Here is a 19,245-nt window from a genome sequence, read left to right on the forward strand (position 1 = left end):
AGGGTTTTTTGGGGGCAGTGTTTCGCAGAGGTCAGGGCACATCACCCCGGGGACCTCCGGGTGGGTCTGTGGGGGTGTGTGACACGCTGCTCCGGGGGCTTTGGGATGCTCCAGGAGCTTTGGGATGCTCCAGGGGGGGAGGTCCGTGTCACACGGCCTCGTGGGGCTCCGGGGGATTCGGGACACACCATCCCTCGGGGTTCCAGACCGGGATCCAGGGCACCCCATCCCTCGGGGCTCCGAGGAGTTCCCTCCGTGGGACCTCGAGGGGTCCGTGTCACCCCACCCCAGGGGCAAGTGGGGAGCTCCGGGAGGGTCCGTGTCCCGCTGGTCTTTGGGGCTCCGGGGGGATTCGAGGGGCTCCGTGTCCCCTCGCTCCTGGGGGCTCCGGGGGGGTCTCTGTGTCCCCCCACCCCGGGGGTCTCTGGGGGTCTCTGTATCTCCCCACTCCGGGAGGTTCCAGGGCGTTCCAGGGGGCTCCGTGTCATCCCTGCCCGGGGGTCTCCTTGTTCCCCCTTCCCGGAGCGCTCCGGGGGTCTCCGTGCCAACCCTTCCTTGGGGTTTCCAGGGGGTCCCGGGGGTCTCCTTGTCCCCCCTTCCCGGAGCGCTCTGAGGGTCTCCGTGTCACCCTGCTCCTCGGGGCTCTGTGTCACCCCTTCCCCGGGGCTTCCAGAGGCTCCGGGGTCCTCCCTGTGCCCCTTTCCCGGGGTTTTTTGGGGTCTCCTTATCCCCATTCCCGGGGGGCTCCGGCGGCTCGGACGAGCCCACGCCCCATCACGGGGGGGGGGAGAACACGACAGCTGTAGGAGCTGGACGCGCCCATGAGCGGGTGGGGGGGTGTGTGTGGGCGTGTGTGATGGCACCGGGGGTGTGCGCGCCGGGGGCTGGAGTTGGGCGAGCCCATTCCCGCCGGAGGGGTGGCCGCCCGCATCGCGTCGCTGTGTTCGCTCCCTGAACCTTTGGCTTGTCCACGAATTCCCGACGCCACTCGCTGCGAGACGAGTAAAAAAATTCGAAGATGGACGCTGCGCGGGCAGAAAGGCGCGGAGCAAGGAAAGCAGCGCGGGTGTCGCTCGGCCTCGTCCGTTTCCCCCCCCGCCCGCCGGCGCGGAGTGGTGCGCGCGGCGCGGGGCGGGGCGCGGCGCGGCCGCGGCGGGGCCGCCCCGTCCCTGAGGCGCATCGCGGTCGCCATGGCGCTGTGCGGCCGCTCCGCGCTCCTCCCGCCGCCCCCGCGCCACCGCGCCCGGCCCCGCAACCCCGCCGCCTCCGTCAGGTACCGCCGGGCACACCGGGGAGGGAGGGGAGAGCGGGTGACAGCCGGCGGGAGGGCTGCGCTGAGGGGGCGTGAGGAGGAAGGGGGATGGGGTGATGCGGGGCTGTCGAGGGAGATGGTGAGGCGATAAAGGGTTTGATGTGGCCCAGACTGGGGTGTTCGGAGAGCTGGCTGTGCTGATGGTGGAGAAAATAGGGTTTAATGGCAATTTGAGGTCGTTGGGATGGGAGGGATGGGGGTGTGCAGGGCTTTGGGGGGGGGGGATAGAGGAGGTGCATTAGCTGCGTTAAGGAGGGGTATTAAGGGAGATGATGGGGCGATAAGGGTTTTTTTATGGCCCAAACTGGGGTGTTCGGGGGGTTGGCTGTGCTGATTGCGGAGAAAAATAGGGTTTAACGCCCGTTTGAGGGCGTTGGGATGGGGAGGAGTGGGAGGAGTGGGGGGTGCGGGGCTCTGGGGGTGCTGAGGGGGGCTGGGATAAACGGGCATTAGGGAGGGGTTTTAAGGGAGATGATGGGGCCGTAAAGGGTTTGATGTGGAAGAAACTGGGGTGTTCGGAGGGTTGACTCTGCCGATTGTTGAGAAACCCGGGTTTAACGCCGCTTTGAGGGCGATGGAATGGGAAGGGCGGGCGGCGCAGGGCTTTGGGGATGCTGAGGTGGAGGGGTTGGGGTATTAAGGAGAGGTTTTAGGGGATAGGAGGGGGCATTAAGGGGGTCGGTGTGGGAGAAGGTGAGGTTTTCACAGAGCTGTGACGCCGATTGGGGATAAAATAGGTTTTAATGCCTGTTCGAGGGCGTTGGGGTGGGAAGGACGGGGGTGGGATAGAGGGGTTGGGGCATTAAGGAGGGGGTTTAAGGGAGATGAGGGGGTGTTAAGGGGCTCGATGTGACCCAAACTGGGGTGCTCAGAGAGCTGATAGTGCTGACTGTGGAGAAAATAGGGTTTGACACCTATTTGGGGGCGTTGGGGTGAGCGGAGGAATGGGGGTGCAGGAGGTGGGACAGAGGTGTTGGGGCATTAAGGAGGGATTTTCTGGCGTGCAGGGGGTGTCGAGGTGTTTTGGGGGGTGTTGCAGGGGAGGTTTGGGGTCATTAAGGAGGTTTTGGTGGGGCTGGAGCAGTGGGAGCAGCGTGTGAGGGGCTGGGAACAGGAGGAAAGGGAGTAGCACAACAGGGACAGGCAAATTTGGCAGGTTTGGCTACCAAGAGGGAGGTGTTGGTGGCCCCGACAAGAGGCCAGGCAGGGGCCTGACACGACCTTGTGGATGTGGGGATTGGAAAAGCCGGAATCCTGCTGGAGCAGAGTGTGTGGGAGGCCAGGATGGATGAGGGACAGGGGGACAACAAGGGGAGTTTGGAGGGGGGCTGATGTGGAGGGAGTGGGCTTGGGGTCCTGTTCCTGTGGGGAGCTAAACCTGGCTCTGGTTTGGGAGGGGATGGGTGTGGACTGCCTTGGAGACAGGGAAAAAGGGCTTGGGAAAAGGTAGGAAAGGGGAATTAGGGCAGGGGTAGCCGAAGTTTGGGATGGAGTTGAGGGATTACGGAGAGGAAGGAGGTGGTGCATTTGTGTGGGCACCTGCTGGGTGGTTGTGGAGGGTACAAAGGGAATAAATAACACTCCCTGAGGTTCTGGAATACGTGGGATAGGCCTTGGAGGAGGTGGCGTGTGGGGACATGTGAGATGGTGGCCTGGGCTCTGGGAGCTCGGGTGTCAGCTCAGGTGTCCTGGGGTTGCCAGGGCTCTGTTTCCCTGAGACTTCAGGAGCAGCCTGAAGGGTTTGAATAGAGGACACGGCCTCAAGTTGTGCCAGGGGAGGTTTAGGTTGGACAGCAGGGAAAATTTCTCCACTGGAAGGGTTGTCAAGCGCTGGAACAGCTGCCCAGGGCAGGGGTGGAGTCACCAGGTATTTAAAAGGTATTTAAAAGACATTTCTGTGGCACTTGGGGAAGTGGTTTTGTGGTGGCCTTGGCAGTGCTGGGGTAAGGTTGGACGGTCTCAGAGGGCTTTTCCAACCTTCATGATTCCATGATTCTGTCCCTTAACGCCACAAAGAACAGCCCAGGAACTGAAGTGCTTGGTGCTTTCAATAGTTCCAGCACAATACATGGAAGTATTCACCAGTGGAAAGCCAGATAATAGGGAAACAGGGACGTTGCACGGGAATTGCAGACAAACACTTGGCCGAGCAACCTGGGGGCTGTGTTTGCTGGAGGTTTTCAATGAAAACAAAACAAAAACACTCCCCCCCAAAAAAAACAAACAGCTTTTTATGTTTAGTACAAGAAGGGAACAAAGGCATTTTCACTTTTTTGGACAATGAGGAATTCTGCTCTGAGGGAGAGAAATGGAGGTTGTTCTGCTGGTAACACGTGGACGTGGCTGTGCCGTGCTGGTTGTGTTCCCTCCCTGCCTGCACTTAGAAGTGGCATTGCTCATGAGAGAGAAGCAAAAGTGACCTTTTCAAGTAATATTTTGATGGAATAAATGAATCTTAATTGTTCAGGAAGAGCTCAGTGTTTCTTTAGAGCATCCAAAAACTCACGATCCGCAGCAGAACGCCGGGATGGGAACAAAAAAAGTGCTGCAGGAGAAAATGGTTTCCACTCAAGCCTCTCTCTTCCTGAGTGATTTTTGTAATCTGAGACCCTGTTTTAGAGTTTGTCATGAGAACATTCGGGCTCTGGGAACATCTGCAAGCTTTTGAGCTGCACTAGGAGCTCCAGCCAGCATCTGGAATTTGGCACTTTAGAGGAGCCGTGTCTTCCGTTAATTTTTTTCCTCCTCGACATTTCTTGTTCTTGTGTTCTCTTTTTTTTCTTTTTTTTTTTTTTTTTTTTTTTCAGCCCAGATGGAGGCCAGTGTTTGCAATAAATTTCCCAAGCAGTCAGCAGATAGCAGGCACTTCATAAAAATAACTTGAAACAAAGCAATCCGTGACCCTCCCTCGCCCTGCCCCTGAGTCCCAAACAGGAATGGAAAAATTCTTCAGACTATATAAAGACTGGAGTAAGGGCCAGAGGGAATTCTTGGAGTTCTTCCACAGGCTTTGGAGTTTTGCTGTGCCATGTGGGGAGCAACCCCAGCAAGTAAAGAATGGGTTTGGAAATAGAAATGAAAAATCCCTTGACTAAGGGAGGTAAACTGCCCAAAAAAGGGGATGTTTTTTTGGAGGGTGATGTCATCCTTCCTGTGTCAGTGTTCAGTGGTGAATGAGTGTTTTCCTTCATTTCTGAGCAAAATGTCTGTTACATGGTTGTTTTAAGTATCTCCCCCTGAAAATGAATGTGGGTTTGGTGTGTCTGGGAGGGCTCTGCACCCTCCCAGTTTGAATTCCCTTTCTGTAAAACAGAGCAGGCAAATCCTCCTCATTCATTAGCCCTGCTGGTAACAGAACACAGAATTCTCACCACGTGAGGAAATGCAAAACGAGTCCTTGGCTTAATTTTCCTGTTGTCTCTTCCCCTGTGCTCAACATTCTGAACTGCCCTGTCGCTAATCACAGCCTGGTTAAGGATGTGGCTTTTCCCCTGTGGCTCCAGAGGATCCCTTGGAGGGGTGTTTGGGAGCACAGTGGTGCTGGAAACAAGTTGTTGTGGTGGTTTCCCAACCGGTTTTAACGGGGGGGACCTTGTGTGGAAAGATGAAGTCTGTACCCGAGTGTTCCTGGTGGAATTATGCCGAGGTTCAGGGATTTTGTAACAGCATGGTCTCACTGGATTATTTTTAAGGAGTGCACTGGATTTTAGCAATGCAAAGGCAGAGGTGATTTGACTTGCTGAAGTACAAGAGGGGAAAAAAAGGGAAGCAAACCCCATTCCTTGCATGTGGATGGTTTTCTGCCATGGGAAGGAAGGTGGCTTGAGGTCTGTGCGTGACTGCAGCCGAAGTTGAGAGGGATGTGGAATCAAATGAGTGATGGGAATAGAGAGGTAGAAGGAAAATGGGCCAAGGAGAGGAGCATCCACCCATGGAACCACCCATGAAGCTCCAGCTCAGGTTCCCCCTTTGCAATTGTTTGGATTGAGCTGATGGAAAAGCATCTTGGAGCTTTGTGGCCACGTGGCTGCAGAGCTCGTGCTCCAGGAATGGGAAATTTGAGGCACTGGAGCTTCACTTCTGATTTTTGAGGTGCCAGCCAGTGCCTTGTCCTTCTAAGCAGAGGCAGAACAATCACCCTGGGGCTGCTGCTTCTTCAATTATTGCCTTTTTTTTCAGTGACAATGTTTTTGGAGGGTGAACAGTTGTAGCCTCTGATGTGCCAACGGCATCAGGCAGTTCCAGAGGTTTAGGAAGGAGAGATTCAGGTTTGCTCCTTTGTGCTTTGAAGGTCTCTGAAATGCAGAAAAAAAAATAAATATTAAATGTCCCTGACCATTGGAAGTCAAGAAGTGAGGAATTTGGTCCTGGGAATGCCCACAGAGGTGAAATTTCTTCGTGTCCAGCTTTGATATTTGCTACTTACTGTTCCTAAATAGTTGTTGGATCTATTTGCAGTCAAGACCTCCAGGTTCATTTTAGATAAATTTGGGAAATAGCTGGAAAGTTTTGTATGTTAAACTATGTAAAAATACATATTAAAATACATTAAATTACATTACATAAAACTGTACTTTAAGGCGGGTGAATGCCGTTGTCTTTTGTGAATGCCAAGCAGTAAAAGTTATTATAAGTTATTTTAGTGAGCTATGAAAAAAATAACAAAACAAAAAAACTGAGAAAGCATGTCACTGTTCAAGCTAAATATTAAATTTCAAATAATCTGCTTTTGACATTAATGGAATTCTGAGAGTCTTTAACACGGTCTGACTTCTGGTTTCTGTTTTCACAGCTCCAGTAAGGTGGTGATAATGTCAGAGTGGGGGAAATCCTGGGAAATCCTGGACTCTGTTATATCAGACAGCAATAATAATAATAATGTTTCTGGTAGAAATTGTGAGATCAACAAAAGACCCATAGAAAACAAACTTGATTTTTGGGTGGGGGGGGGCAGAGTGGAAACAGATGGTAGTGACAGCAAGTTAATAAGAAATGAGATTTGGGGGAAAAAAAATAACTTTCCTGTTTATTTACTGATGTTAAATGGAGCAGTTACTGTTCAAAGCGTTGTCTGAGGTAGAGAGCAGGAATCTGTCCGAGCCCTTCCCTGCAGATTCCCCCGGATATGGGAGGATTCTCCCACGCTTGCCAGGGAGAGCAGCTTTTCCCCCTTGTTCGCTGCCATCCATCAAACCTCGGCCACGTGCGGGTTTTTTGGGAGCCTTTGTGGGGGAGGAGCAGCGGAACATCTGCCACGACACGAGAGAAATCCCCCCCCTCTGGCAGCCGGACGGCCCGTGGGAGGGGATCCGTCGGGAATCGGCCCGGGATCCATGGAAATATCGCTGGATTACCACGGCAGGGGAAGGAAGAGCTCGCACGCAGCGCCCAAATCCAGCCGGCAGCGGGGGAAAAGCGGCGCGTTGTGGGGAAAATAACCGGAATTCAATGGAAAATCGGGCGGCGACGAAACGCGTTCGTTCTTTGTGCTGGAGAAAGGCAGAGCTGTTAATATTCCCTTTATTTGCCAACAGCCGGTGCCTCGCAGCGCCGTGTCTGTCCCCGAGCTGTGACAGCCCGGCTGTTGTAAGGCGAGGTGCTTTGCATAATTAGTGTGAAGACGTGAACAGATGAGCACTAATTCTTAGAAGTTAATGATTGTCAATTATCTTCCACCCCCACCTCCCTTTTTTTGCCTTTGGATCTGGTCCAAGATCAGCAGAAAATCGAGCACCTCAAGGTATAGTTCCTTAATTGGCCCAAACACCCTTTTTATTGCCAGATGTCACCCCAAACGGTGGCTTTGCCTTTTGACCTGCCTTCATCAGCAGTCAGCTCAGCTTTGCTGCTCTTGGAAAGCGTCGTTTTCCTTCTAATTCCCGGCCTGGAGGTTGTTTGGGTCCGTAAGCTGATCCGACTTGACACATGGCTGCAGGATCGTTAGTGCGGACACAAAGGCAGCGGGAAGGGCGAGGCCGCCCCTTGGAGCATCTTATCCCGCCTCCAAACCGTGCAGAAATCACATCTTCTGGCCAAAAAGTGCTGGGAAAATTCCCACTTCCCCTCCCCTGCAAGTTCTTGGCCATTCCTGAAGTTGCTTTGTGGGATGTGGAATCATAAACAGCTTCCAGCTCTTGTCCAAACTCATGGGAATGGAGAAATCGTTGAATGAGTTCAATGGAAAAATCTCATTGAAGGATTTCGGGGCTTCCTTAGGAAAGGCTTCATGAAGCTGTGCTTCCAAACACACCTGATGGAACAAATGACTGTCCATTTAATTGTGGTTAATGGATATGGGGGATCCAGAGCCACATCTTCCAGGGAAGAAGCCCAAATCCCAGAGTGCTGTGCCGTGGTGTGGAAACCTGTCATTTGTTCTGTCCTTCTTGGTGGTTTCTGTTGGAAATTGTGTGGCTGTGGTAAAATGCAGAGGAGTAAAAGTCAGTGCCCTTGCAGGGAGCTTGCTTTGGAGTCGGGAAAAGCCGTGGATTTTTGTTCCCAGGACAGTCCCTTTGTTTTTGTCAGATGGCTGGTTAATGTGAAATGCAAGAAAATGCCTTTTTCCCCCCTCCTGCCCCGACTTTATACCCAGTTTAGCCTGTATTGTTTAAAAGCATGTCATAAGAATTCTAATTATTCTCTTCCCTGTCTCTCAAAGGCATCTTTCTCCAGGCACACAAGTCTGCTGTGTTTATTGTCAGCCTTTGAATGTGATGCTTTATCCACACTCGAGATGACGTTGGGAATATTTCTGGGAAGGAGCTTTTTCCAAGGATTCTCTCACAGAAACCACTTCTTTAAAGGAGGAGAAAGCAAAAATGTTCTGCTGAAGGTTGTTCAGTGTTAAGAATGAAATAAAACCATCTCTCTGGCCATTGCATCTCATCATGAAGTCATGAACTTGTAATTTGCCCTTTTGTGTCAGGACTGTCTCCTGCCACCCAGATTTACCTGGCAGAAGTATTTTAGCAGCTTAATCTGAGAACTTCATATATTTTTAAGGAAGGAAAGAAATACCCACCCCAGAACAAACATGCAGGTACTTTCCTCCCCCAGTTCCTCTTCCCTTTTTTTTTCCCACTGCAGTTGACTTGGACAGACCAGAAAATACTTTCACAGAGCTCAGGAAGACAACAAAATAGGTGTATTTTTTGTTTTTCTCTGCTCTGGTCTCCTTGCACAGGCTCTTAAAGTTACTTTTTACTTTAAAAGATAAATGTGTTTGGGTCAGCCTTTTGGGGAAGACATTGAAATTAAGATGTAAAGATCTTAGGAATGGGTTACCTTGTACCACATATATATATAAAATATACATAATGATAATGGTTTTTAATAAATGAAAATATCTTTCCCTGTGAGTTTTTGACCTTGTTCTTTGTCAAACTGAGTTCTAATCATTCTTTTTTTTTATAAAAGGGATCAGTGTGGGGGGAAATATTAAAGCAAACTCAATTTCTGTATTCCTGCTGTGTTTATAATGCACAAGAGGTTTCAGAAATGTTTCACTCTCCAGAAAAAGCTGTGTTTGGCTGGAGAATTCCTTAAACTTGCCTTCAGAGCTGAACACAGGTAGCAGAGGGATTATTGCATCTCCTTTCTGAGGAGCTGAGTGAAAAATCTCCCCCTTGTGCCCTCAGATAGCAACATTATAACGTTCCTTCTGAGGACAGTTTCTCTCCTCACAACTGGTAAATGTTTTAATAAAAGTCTGCTTGCTGTGTCCCTGCAGAAGTCCTTGGCCAGGCTTTCCCATGGTCCTTCCAACCTGTCCTTCAGTTACTCCGGGAATCCTGGAATTGCAAGACAGCTGAGAAGCATTTTGAGAAGCATTTCGCTGATGTGCAGCTTTGTACATGAAGTTATTTCATTTTCTTGTTGTTTTTTAACAGAGGCTTTAGCAGTTCTGCCTCCCTGCAGCTGGTCCTGAAATAGCTGTGGGCTTGTTTCCATACCAACAAATGAAATAAGTCCAATTTGTGCCCACAGGGAGGTTTTTCTTGGTCTTGTGACATGGGAAGTATAAAAATATGAGCACTAAACAAAAATATCCAAGCACAGTTTGTCTTAGTGGATCATCTCACCCAGCTCATCTGGGGTCCTGCTTGAGGATGGGCCAAAAATCTCCCAGAATGAGATAAAACCCCTTAATTTTGGATAGTTTTAGGTTAGGGTTTGGAGAACGAATAATTAGAAGTTGCTAAAATGTGCAGCATAAAGTTCAGTGTGTTGTTTTCATTCATTTCCTGGCACCCCCTCCATGGGCAAACATCTGATAGCACCTGATTAAGTGTCTCTTTGCTGTCATCACTGGCTTTAATTCCTGTTTCCATATTTAACATCAAACTATCCATTCATGCATCCAGCCTGGTGTGTCACAGGAATCAGGAAGTTTGAGGCAAAAAGAATCATTGAGGGTGACCTAAAAAGGGACAGAATTAAAGCTGGAGTGGTTTGCACTGATTTTTTTTTTTTCTGTGAAAATATTCCAGATATTGCCTGTCCTTCCCTGTGGATGTTGGGTTTCCCTTGGATTGGCCATAATGGAAACCTTTTTGTCCTTCAGAGAAAGTAGAGCACGATAATTGTAGTGTTGCTGAAAAGATCTATTTGCTTTTTTTGATGAAAACAGAAATATTTGACCCGACTGTTGTTGTTTGTTTGAACCGCTCATAAATTCAGCTCGGTTGGAGTGTTTCTGTGAGAGGCATTTGTTTCCCAGAGCCGAACAGTTCTATAAACAAGAAAACACATTCAGGAATATCAACAGTGAAGTTTCTTGTCTTTTATCTGTGTTTAAACAAGCTCGCAGAGCGTTGCCTGGAAGCACAAATGGCTTTGCTCTCTGCCTGCCTGCCTGTCGTGGATGGAATTTTTCCCTGGTTTGAAGATGGATATTGAACAACTGAATTAAAATTTACATTGTGAACTGTTCACTTTGGTAATGAAAAATCTGGGCGAGACTTGGCATCGCTTCATTTCTTTTTTAATGTTGGGCTCGATGATCTTGGAGGTTTTTATCCCAAACTTAACAATTCTGATGTAGATTATCAAAGATAGATTTATAGTTTTTCTAACTGTTTATTTTCATGGTTTATGGAAATAATCCCGTGATTTCCTTGGGCATAGAGGGGGAAAATTCCTGCTTTTAGGATTGCACTTGCCAGAGGTCTGGGATGTGCCTGGATTTTAAGGGTGGAAGTGCCCTGGAGGTGCTGAAACTCATCGTCCCCAAACTCCTGTTGGGATGTGGGTGCTCCTGCAGTCCCAGTGTCACCTTTCTGTGTGGCCATCACCCACCCCATGGCTGCAGGGAAAGGAATTCCTGGTACCCTGGTGAGAGCAAACCTGCCCAGCAATTTTTGCAGGAGATTAGGGATTAACAGAGCACGTGGTTGGAAGGGACAGTTCCAGGTTCCAGTCTTTTCAGGGCTCTGGATTTCAGCTTTTAGTGGGCAAAAAGAACCCAGAATGGTTTGATATGAGGCCTGAATGTGTTTCAAGCACAAAATACCCAAGTTGAAGTTCATATAATAAAGGAAAAAGCTCAGTCAGCTCTTGAGCCTCCAAACCTGACATTTCACAACAGTGACCTTGAGGACAAATTCTCTTCTCTTTTGCAGCTGCAGCCGCCTCCGAAACATTCAGAGTATCCTGACACAGAGCAGCAAATCCCAGCCTGATGGAATCCTCTGCATTTTAGGTTAGTTTGACATTTTTCCCCCTTTTATTCTCACTGCACTCAAAAAGACACCACAAATTTATAGAGGGATGAAGGTCGTTTTCCTGCCCCAAGCCCCAGCCTGGTTTCTCAGGGAAGGAACAGCTGATTGTTGCTCTCTTTTCTCCCTAAATTCTTCAGCCCATTTACTAATTTAATAAGGCAAAGAACTTCAAGGAGTTGCATGAGAAACCCAGGAGCAGCTAGGATTTAACTGCTGGCACATAAACAACCTCAGTGGTTTCAGTGCTTTATTCCTTCTGGAACTGGGAGAAAAGGGAAAGTAGGAAATAAAGGAGCATTTGCAAGTGTGCTCTGGGAAAGCAACAGGGCTTTGTGCTGCTTTATTATAGTTAATATAATGTAATATTGACTATGGTTTCTTTTTATACAGTCAGTGTCAAGATATTAAAGGAAGAATTCAGAAATGATAATTGAAATTTTTTAGAGAAAAGGACGGAGGAGTGATTGTTTGAACAATGGATCACAGTTAAGGATGGAGAAGTGTAGCCCTGAAGAAGCTCTGTGTGAGAAATGATACAGCAGCCTGGGTTTTTTTTTTATGTTATTTTATTTTAGCAAGCAAATTTGGAGCTCAATTACTGAAACACACACAAAAAAGTTGTAAATGTGTATAACGAGGTTGTCCTTTGGCCCGTGCAAACTGTACCACGTGGTTGTTCCCATCCCACGTTTTCCAGGGTCAGGCTTTAAGTCTTTGGCTGAGCAGCAACTGGACAGTCAAGAAGGTCTGTAAGGTCACTGTCAGCCTTCCAGTGGGACTTCTTCATGCAGGATAAACTCCTTGGAATTTGCCTGTGCTGCTCATTTAATGTCATAAACGAGGCTGGGCCATCTCACCGCTGACACCGGAGTGTTCGTGGGCTGGTGTTGGCTCAGAGCTGGAAGTCCCAAGCAAAGAACAGCCACTCCAAACATTCCACAGCTCCAGGGAAAGTGTCCCAGGCAAAAGGAACTGCTTTGTGTAATCCTCAGTGTCACATGGAGGGTTTATTCCATTCATAGGACCGTCCCTCTTTAATAACTAAGCCCTTGTGGGATGGAAATATAGGAACTGTGTGCTGGGGGCAGGTTTGGGCTTTGCCCTGGTCTCTCAGCACCCACAATGGGGCTCTTGTGTGCTCGTGGAGCCTGCAGGATTTCTGCCATAGCTTCCATGTCACTGCTATAAATGCATTAAATCTGTCATCAAATACAAGCTTCAGCTGACAAAAAAAACCAACTCATGTAGTTTTACATCCTGAGTCCTGTTGGCTTGTGTGGAAAGCAGATACTCCTAACTATGGTTTTTTTACAGTCAGTGCATGTTTTATTTCACTTGGCTGCCTTTAATGACCTGAGTTATGCACTTCCTCAGCCCAGCTTTAGTTTCATACTGGGCTGTGAGTTAAAACCAGTATCAACTTTCACAGCTTTGCTTCAAGTTCATTAATATTTGTACTGAAATTAAACCCAGCATTGGGTGAGAACTGACCCAGTATTGATACAAGTCTTTAAATGTACTTACAGCTGATTTGGTTTTTTTTTTTCTAAAAGAATGCCCTAATCTGATTGTGAAGTGGTTGCCTGGTAGCATTCCTGCATTCTTTGCTGGGGAGAAAAGACATCACAACTGACAGGAAAAAGGAATTGGGAGGTTGGCATTTGCTTTTTATCCTCCCCAGAGAGCTTGGGGGACTTTACAGGCTGTGCCAGCAAATCTTTGAGTTTTATTTTATCTCGATTCTGTTCAAGTACTGCTACTTTTTTAGATTATTTTTTCTCCATTGTATGCATCTGCTCAAGTGTTACTGCTTTTTTAGATGATTATTTTTTTTCCTCCATTATATCCATCCCACACAAAGCTCTTCCTTGCTGAGGTTTCTCCCACATCCCGAGAGCATTTAGTTCATTGTACCAATTTGTTCATCCCGTTGCTTTTCCAAACAGAGACTGTTTTAAGGATTATTGTGCATCTTCTGCTGGGAGTGTGTTGGTTTGGGGCACATCCCTGGAGGTGACCTGGCTCCCTTTTCCAGTCTCACCTTCCTGCTCCCTCCTCTGTGGATTTTGCACCAGCGCTGCTGCTTTGGTGTCCTGCCCCCGCTTCATCTTCCCGAGCAGGCAGATTTTTTTTATCTCCCCGCGTTTAGCCAGACTCTTTTCTGCCAATTTAGCAAATTTAATGCGCTCTGACTGCAGGCCAAGGAGCAGGAGCAGCTCCTGGGAGCTGGGATTGAGCCATTGTCTAACGACACCCTTGTGCCGAGCTGGGAACAGGCGGGGGAGTGACTGAACTCCCGGCTCAGCTGGAGACAGGCGTCGGGCTTTCCTAATTAATGGCCTTGCCATTGTTCTGGGAGGGCTCCTGATCTGCTCTCCGGGGTATCTTATCGCTGGCATTGTTCCATTTCCTGTTTGTTTTCCGCTAATGTATCTGTTCTTTAACTCCCGGTGTTTCTGGAGAGTGACGCTAAACCTCTCACTGGGAGAGCTCCCGCCTGCCCCGGGCGCTTAAAACCCCAAACCAACCCCAAATATTCTGCAGAGTGAATGGTTTTATAGGAAAGCAGTGCCTTCCCCCCCCCCCCTCGGGCCTGAATAAATTCACCCGTGTCCTGACAGGAGTTAATCTTATCAGCTGCCCCCCTCGTTTAACATCTTTTTGTTTTCTCTCCCCCTCCTTGTCATTAACTGAAAAAAGCAGGGCTTTGGTGTTGAGCTTGGGAGATCTTCTCTGCTTGAAGCCTGTTGGGCTGGTGCACCCAGATAAAACCTCAAACTCTTCAAGTGGTGGTGACATCATCACTATTTTTTTTTTTTAAATGAGGACAGTTCCTCATTTTTCTTCTGATCTTCCAGAAATTATAACAATGGAATCATAGAATGGTTTGGGTTGGAAAGGACCTTAAAGGTGATCGAGTTCCAGCCCCCTGCCACGGGCAGGGACACCTTCCACTAGCCCAGGTTGCTCCAACCTGGCCTTGGACACTTCCAGGGATCCAGGGGCAGCCACAGCTTCTCTGCCCAACCTGTGCCAGGGCCTCACCACTCTCACAGACAGCAATTCCTTCCCAGTATTCCATCCATCCCTGCCCTCTGGCACTGGGAAGCCATTCCCTCTTGTCCTGTCCCTCCATCCCTTGTCCCCAGTCCCTCTCCAGCTCTCCTGGAGCCCCTTTAGGCCCTGCCAGGGGCTCTCAGCTCTCCCTGGAGCCTTCTCTTCTCCAGGGGAACCCCCCCAGCTCTCCCAGCCTGGCTGTGCCATTATTGCTCCTCTGAGGACCTTCAGGAGTTGCCTCAGTTGGACAAATAATCAGTGACACAGATAATCCCCAGGACATTGTGTGTGCTGCCTTTCCAAGGCTGATTCCAAGGAGACTGATTCCACTGAAATGTAGCTCCCTAAAACAATGGGACAGTTGTTTCCTGGATGAAGGGAATCTCCACACTTGCTTGTGACTGAAGTCCCACCTGGACACGAGGCTTTGGCAGCAGTATCAGTGTGCTGAGTCCCACTGAATTCCAGATTGCACTGGGCCTGCTCTCATGGGGTTGCAAATGTCCATAAAATAGAGGGACAATGTGTCCTACCTTTTGTGCCCTCTCTGTGAGTTCCCAAATCCAGGGAAATCTGGTTATGGAGAAAATTATTGGCACAGCAAAGCCAACATTGCAGGAGGGGAGAAATGAGTGAGTGGGTCTGAGCATCCTTTAGCTGAGTCTTATCCATGCCATGATCTGAGTTAGAGTGATATTCCTGTGTCTTGATATTCCCTGTACCAATTCCCCTGAACATCTCCAGGGATGGGGAATCCAGAGCATCTCTGGACAACTCCAAGGAGTGCAGTGATGTAATTTGGGAATTTGAAGGGATTGCATTTGCCCGTTCCACAACCTTACACCGAATACCAGATATTTTGGAATACACAAGAACTGTCCAAAGGCCAGTTAATGAACAAACAGGGAAAATGAAGAGGTGGGATTCAGTAGCTGGATGCAGACACAGCATCTTGGTAGCACTTTAAAGCTGAAACATAACATAAAAAATGGAGCATCATTAGGAAAACCTGAGATTTATCCCAATTTCTGGTAAGTTCAGGTGACTTTTGACTTCCCATTCAGGTCCTGAAACCCCGACACATCCAGGCCATGTTGTGACATTCTCAGTGTCCTCATCTTTCCTCTGGACAGTGGGAACAAATCCTGATTTGCTGGCAACCCTCCAACTGTATCCTAATGTAACTTGGTGGGAAAAGTTGACTTTGGAGGAATTTTGTGGCAGTCAAGTGACCTCTGAAATGTGGATGTCAAGGCTGCTGTTCATCCATTTGTGGAGCAAACTGGATTATTACAGTAGAATTAGGAATTATGGCTGTGACTGTCACGCAGAGAGATGGAAATACTTTATAAATCTGCATTTATTCCCTTCCTTGTGTTTATCTTTTCTCTCTTCATGCTCCAGATCTTCAGTTGTTTTCACTGGATTTTTCCCAAGGACCAGGAAAGGCTTTTCCTTTGGAATCTCTTTACACTCCCTGTGTCTTGTCAGGACATCTTTCCATGATGTGCCAGAAGTCTGGGCTGGCTCTGGTGACTCAGGGATTGCACCATAACACTGATAAGATAATGTTTAATCATGTATTCCAAAGCAGGAGATTTGGGTCACGGGATTAGTTTGTTAGGAAGCTTCAATCAAGAACATATTAATTAGAATGTATCCTGCATCCAGACAGATGTCTGAATTACTGGATAAAATGGAACTTCTGGTGCAGAGCGCTGCAAAAAAATAGATTTATTTCATTTTTTTTTTAAGCAAAACCTGTGGATTTAGGTCAAAAGTGGGATGTGAACACGTGGCAGTGAACTTGTAAAAATTCCTTTTTTCCTACTCTTCTCCCAGTGTGTTCAACAGGAATAAGTGCTCCCTGACTGTGTGAAGGAGTTAATTAATAATAAGTGCTCCCTGACTGTGTGAAGGAGTTAATTAATATTCCTGCTTTGGGGGCTTCTTACTGGGGGAGAAAACAACCTTTTGAGGTGTGCAGTGTTAGTTCACACAACATTGACATGTGACTGCAGAAAACCGGATTTTTAAAATTTTTTTAAGCAATATCCATGGATTTAGGTCAAAATTCCACGTCAGAATGTGACACTGAACTTGTAAAATCTCCTTTTCCCTACCCTGTTCTCCCAGTGTGTTCAACAGGAGTAAGTGCTCCCTGTGTGAAGGAGTAGAGTTAATTAATATTCCTGCTTTGGGGGTTTCTTATTGGGGAGGAAAACAACTTTTTGAGGTGTGCAGTGTTATTTCACACAACATTTGACCTGTGGTTTTGGTCTTTCAGGGATAGACAGTCGATACAATGAAGGCTGCAGGGAGCTGGCAAACTACCTTCTCTTTGGCTTATACAACCAGAACAACAATGACTTTGAGAGGACAGGCTTTCCTGAGGAGGTGCTTGATGGTGAGGAACCTGCTCAACGTTTTTACCTGCTCTTTAACCTTCCTGGAGGGAAATGGAGCAGAAAAAGTGGGATGGAAAACAAAAAAATTCATTTAATCTCAAATTGTGTTTGTACTCCTGAAAACAGTTCTTAAAGACACCAATGAGGAACTCATTTTTAAATTTAAAAGACATATTTCATGTGTTTTATGCTCCACAAGTCCCTCAAATGTTATAAACTTAACCAGAGGCCATTAGTTGAGTCACTTGGAGAGGACAGGCTTTCCTGAGGAGGTGCTTGATGGTGAGGAACCTGCTCAATGTTTTTACCTGCTCTTCAGCCTTCCTGGAGGGTTATGGAGCAGAAAAAATGGGATAGAAAACAAAAACAGTCTTTAAATCTCAATGTGTGTTTGTACACCTGAAAATGGTTCTTAAAGACACCAACGATTAACTCATTTTTGAACATTAGAAGATATATTTTGTGTGTTTTACACTCCACAAGTCCCTCAAATGTTGTGAACTTCAACAGAATCCCTTAGTTCAGTCCTGGTGTGTGTGCACACGTCATGAATTACTGTGATCACACCTCTGCAGCTCTAAAATACTTGAGCTCTTTTTCACTTCCCCAGCTCACCTTTGTGACATTTGGAAGGTGGCCAGTCCACCGTGCTGGTGGATTATTATTCCCTTATTTGCATGAAACTTTGGATCTCCACCCCCTAGGCCGTGCTGGCCTCTTGGAGCTGGAGCAACTTGCTGATGTGACATCAGGCAGGAGCAGCTGGAGTTCAGAGCTCTGGGAAGGCTCATCCCAACACTCCTGGCTGCTCCAAGGACAGGCTGATGCAAGTGCTGTGCAAGAGCTTGGAATAAGCCCACAGTTGTCTGGAACTGTAACAAGTGCTGTGGTGCTCAGAGCCAAACTGTTTCCTTTTCTTGTTGCAAACAAATCAGGAGTTCCTGTGCACTCACACAGTCCAACAGTTTTCTTTTCATGAGGTTCATGATACAAAAGTGTTTTCTCTTCAGTTTTTTATGCCCTTATCGTTCTGTGTGGGGACTCCTGGTGCTGCAATAATGTTTCTTCTGCTCCTTGCAGATATAATCATATTAATCAAACCTGACAGTGTTCATCTGTACTGCAACCCTGTGAATTATAACCAGCTCCTGCCCTATGTGGCTCACTGGAGGAACCTGCATTTTCACTGTCTCACTGAAAATGAGGTGAGTGACAAATGAGCGCAGACAAGGATCGCTAATGAACTTGTTAATGAACTGATATTTAAAGTGGAACTTTCTTTGACATCCTTCCCAGAAGCCTTTCTTCCTTTTCCTCCTCAGCAGGGGAGTGATCTGGGTGTCTGAGTGGGGATTAATCATTTGCAAGAAGAATATGATGTCAATACTTTTTGTGAAGACAAACGGCTCCCCTCTCCCACTAATTACCATTGTTTTGACATGAGTCAGTGATCTTTTAATGAGGGAAAACATGTGGGCTGTGAGAAATGCAAAATCTGAATCAAGCACCACAGTCAACACTGAGATTTCCAGCAATAGCCCTTTTTGCTGCCAGGGCAGTGTTTGAATTCATTGATTGCCAGTAGTTTAAGAATATTAGAAAAGATCAGCTTAGAAAGCAATTAAAAATGTAGAAATTTTATTATGTATTTTCATTTTAACTCTCAAATCTTTCTTTCAAGAACTAGTAACTGCACCACATGGTGATTCTTGCACCACAAGTTTCTTCTTGCATTTAAAAATGAAGGTGTTTTCTAGAAAAAACTGTGTTTATTGAAGTACTGTTAGAGGAGTTAAAAATAAAAGTACTGCCTGTCTAGGTGTAGAATAAGGACCTTTACATTCCAGTTGAGAGTGGAAATGCTTCTTCCTTAATTGTGTAGTTCCTTTTCTAAGTTAGAATGACACTGAGATCCCCAGGGAGTGGGTTTGGAGCTGCAGTGTCAGAGAAGTGAAGCTGGTGCAAGAATGAACAGGAAGATCAAGGAGAGAAACCTTTTGCTCCCTTGAGCTTCCAGCTTGAAGGTGATGGGGCTTCTGACAAATTAATTGTGTTTTCTTGTGGCTGGCTGATGGTTTAATCACAGAATTAGGAAATAATTCAGGTTATAAGACACCATCTTGTCCAACCTCTTGCCTAAGGCAGGGTGGGTGATGAGATCAGATCAGGTTACTCAAGGTTTTCTTGCAGCTGGATGTTGAAAACATCCAAGGATGATGCCTGCAGAGCTTCTCTTGGCTGTCTGCTCCATTTCCTGGCTGCCCTCACAGTGAAACAGGGTTTCCTTTTGCCAAATCTGAACCTCTCTTGTTTTGAGTCATCCCTTTGTCATGACCACTGTGGAGAGCTTGGCTTCACCATCTCAACAGTATTTTGGTGGGTGTGGGACAGAAGCTCTGAGGTCCCAGCTTTTGGAACAAAGGCTCCATCATCATGGTGTCCTTCCACTGCCCTTACTCCAGTTTGCCCATGTTTTCCTGGTCCCTGGATCCCAAAACTGTTCTCAACCCAGTCCCATCAGCGCTTCAGACAGGGAGAATTCTTGATAAAGACACAAACAACCGAGCTACAGGTTCAAACCTGCTGTGGCAAAACCTAAAGCCTGGCCTTGTAAGGCTTTCCTGCTGCCAAAACCCCTGCAGGAAGGGCAAATCTGCTGGTGTAAAACACGTGTATTTTGGACTCAGGAGTGGAGCAGCTCCCACCAGCCTGTTGCCAGTGCAGCTGCAATCTCAGCTATTGCATT

The 19,245-nt window shown here is 47.5% G+C and overlaps 1 protein-coding gene across 2 annotated transcripts in view; it reads left to right on the plus strand.

Annotated features, from left to right (window-relative positions):
- The first annotated feature begins 1,168 nt into the window (after positions 1–1,168).
- The window catches only part of DNAAF9 (dynein axonemal assembly factor 9), a 73,371-nt gene continuing 55,294 nt past the window's right edge, over positions 1,169–19,245 (plus strand). Inside the window, exons 1-4 of one of the 2 annotated variants that reach the window (XM_027721270.2) lie at positions 1,169–1,273; positions 10,933–11,012; positions 16,379–16,498; positions 17,580–17,704. In XM_027721270.2, coding sequence (XP_027577071.1) covers positions 1,191–1,273; positions 10,933–11,012; positions 16,379–16,498; positions 17,580–17,704 — 408 coding nt within the window. In that variant the 5' untranslated portion in view covers positions 1,169–1,190. Of the gene's footprint in view, positions 1,274–10,932; positions 11,013–16,378; positions 16,499–16,732; positions 16,782–17,579; positions 17,705–19,245 lie in introns of those variants that run through there. The other variant, XM_027721271.2, reaches the window with a different exon arrangement.

The sequence above is a fragment of the Pipra filicauda genome, unplaced genomic scaffold (genome assembly GCF_003945595.2).
Source record: "Pipra filicauda isolate LSUMZ 115617 unplaced genomic scaffold, ASM394559v2 scaffold547_size326079_pilon, whole genome shotgun sequence".
Classification (NCBI taxonomy): domain Eukaryota; kingdom Metazoa; phylum Chordata; class Aves; order Passeriformes; family Pipridae; genus Pipra; species Pipra filicauda.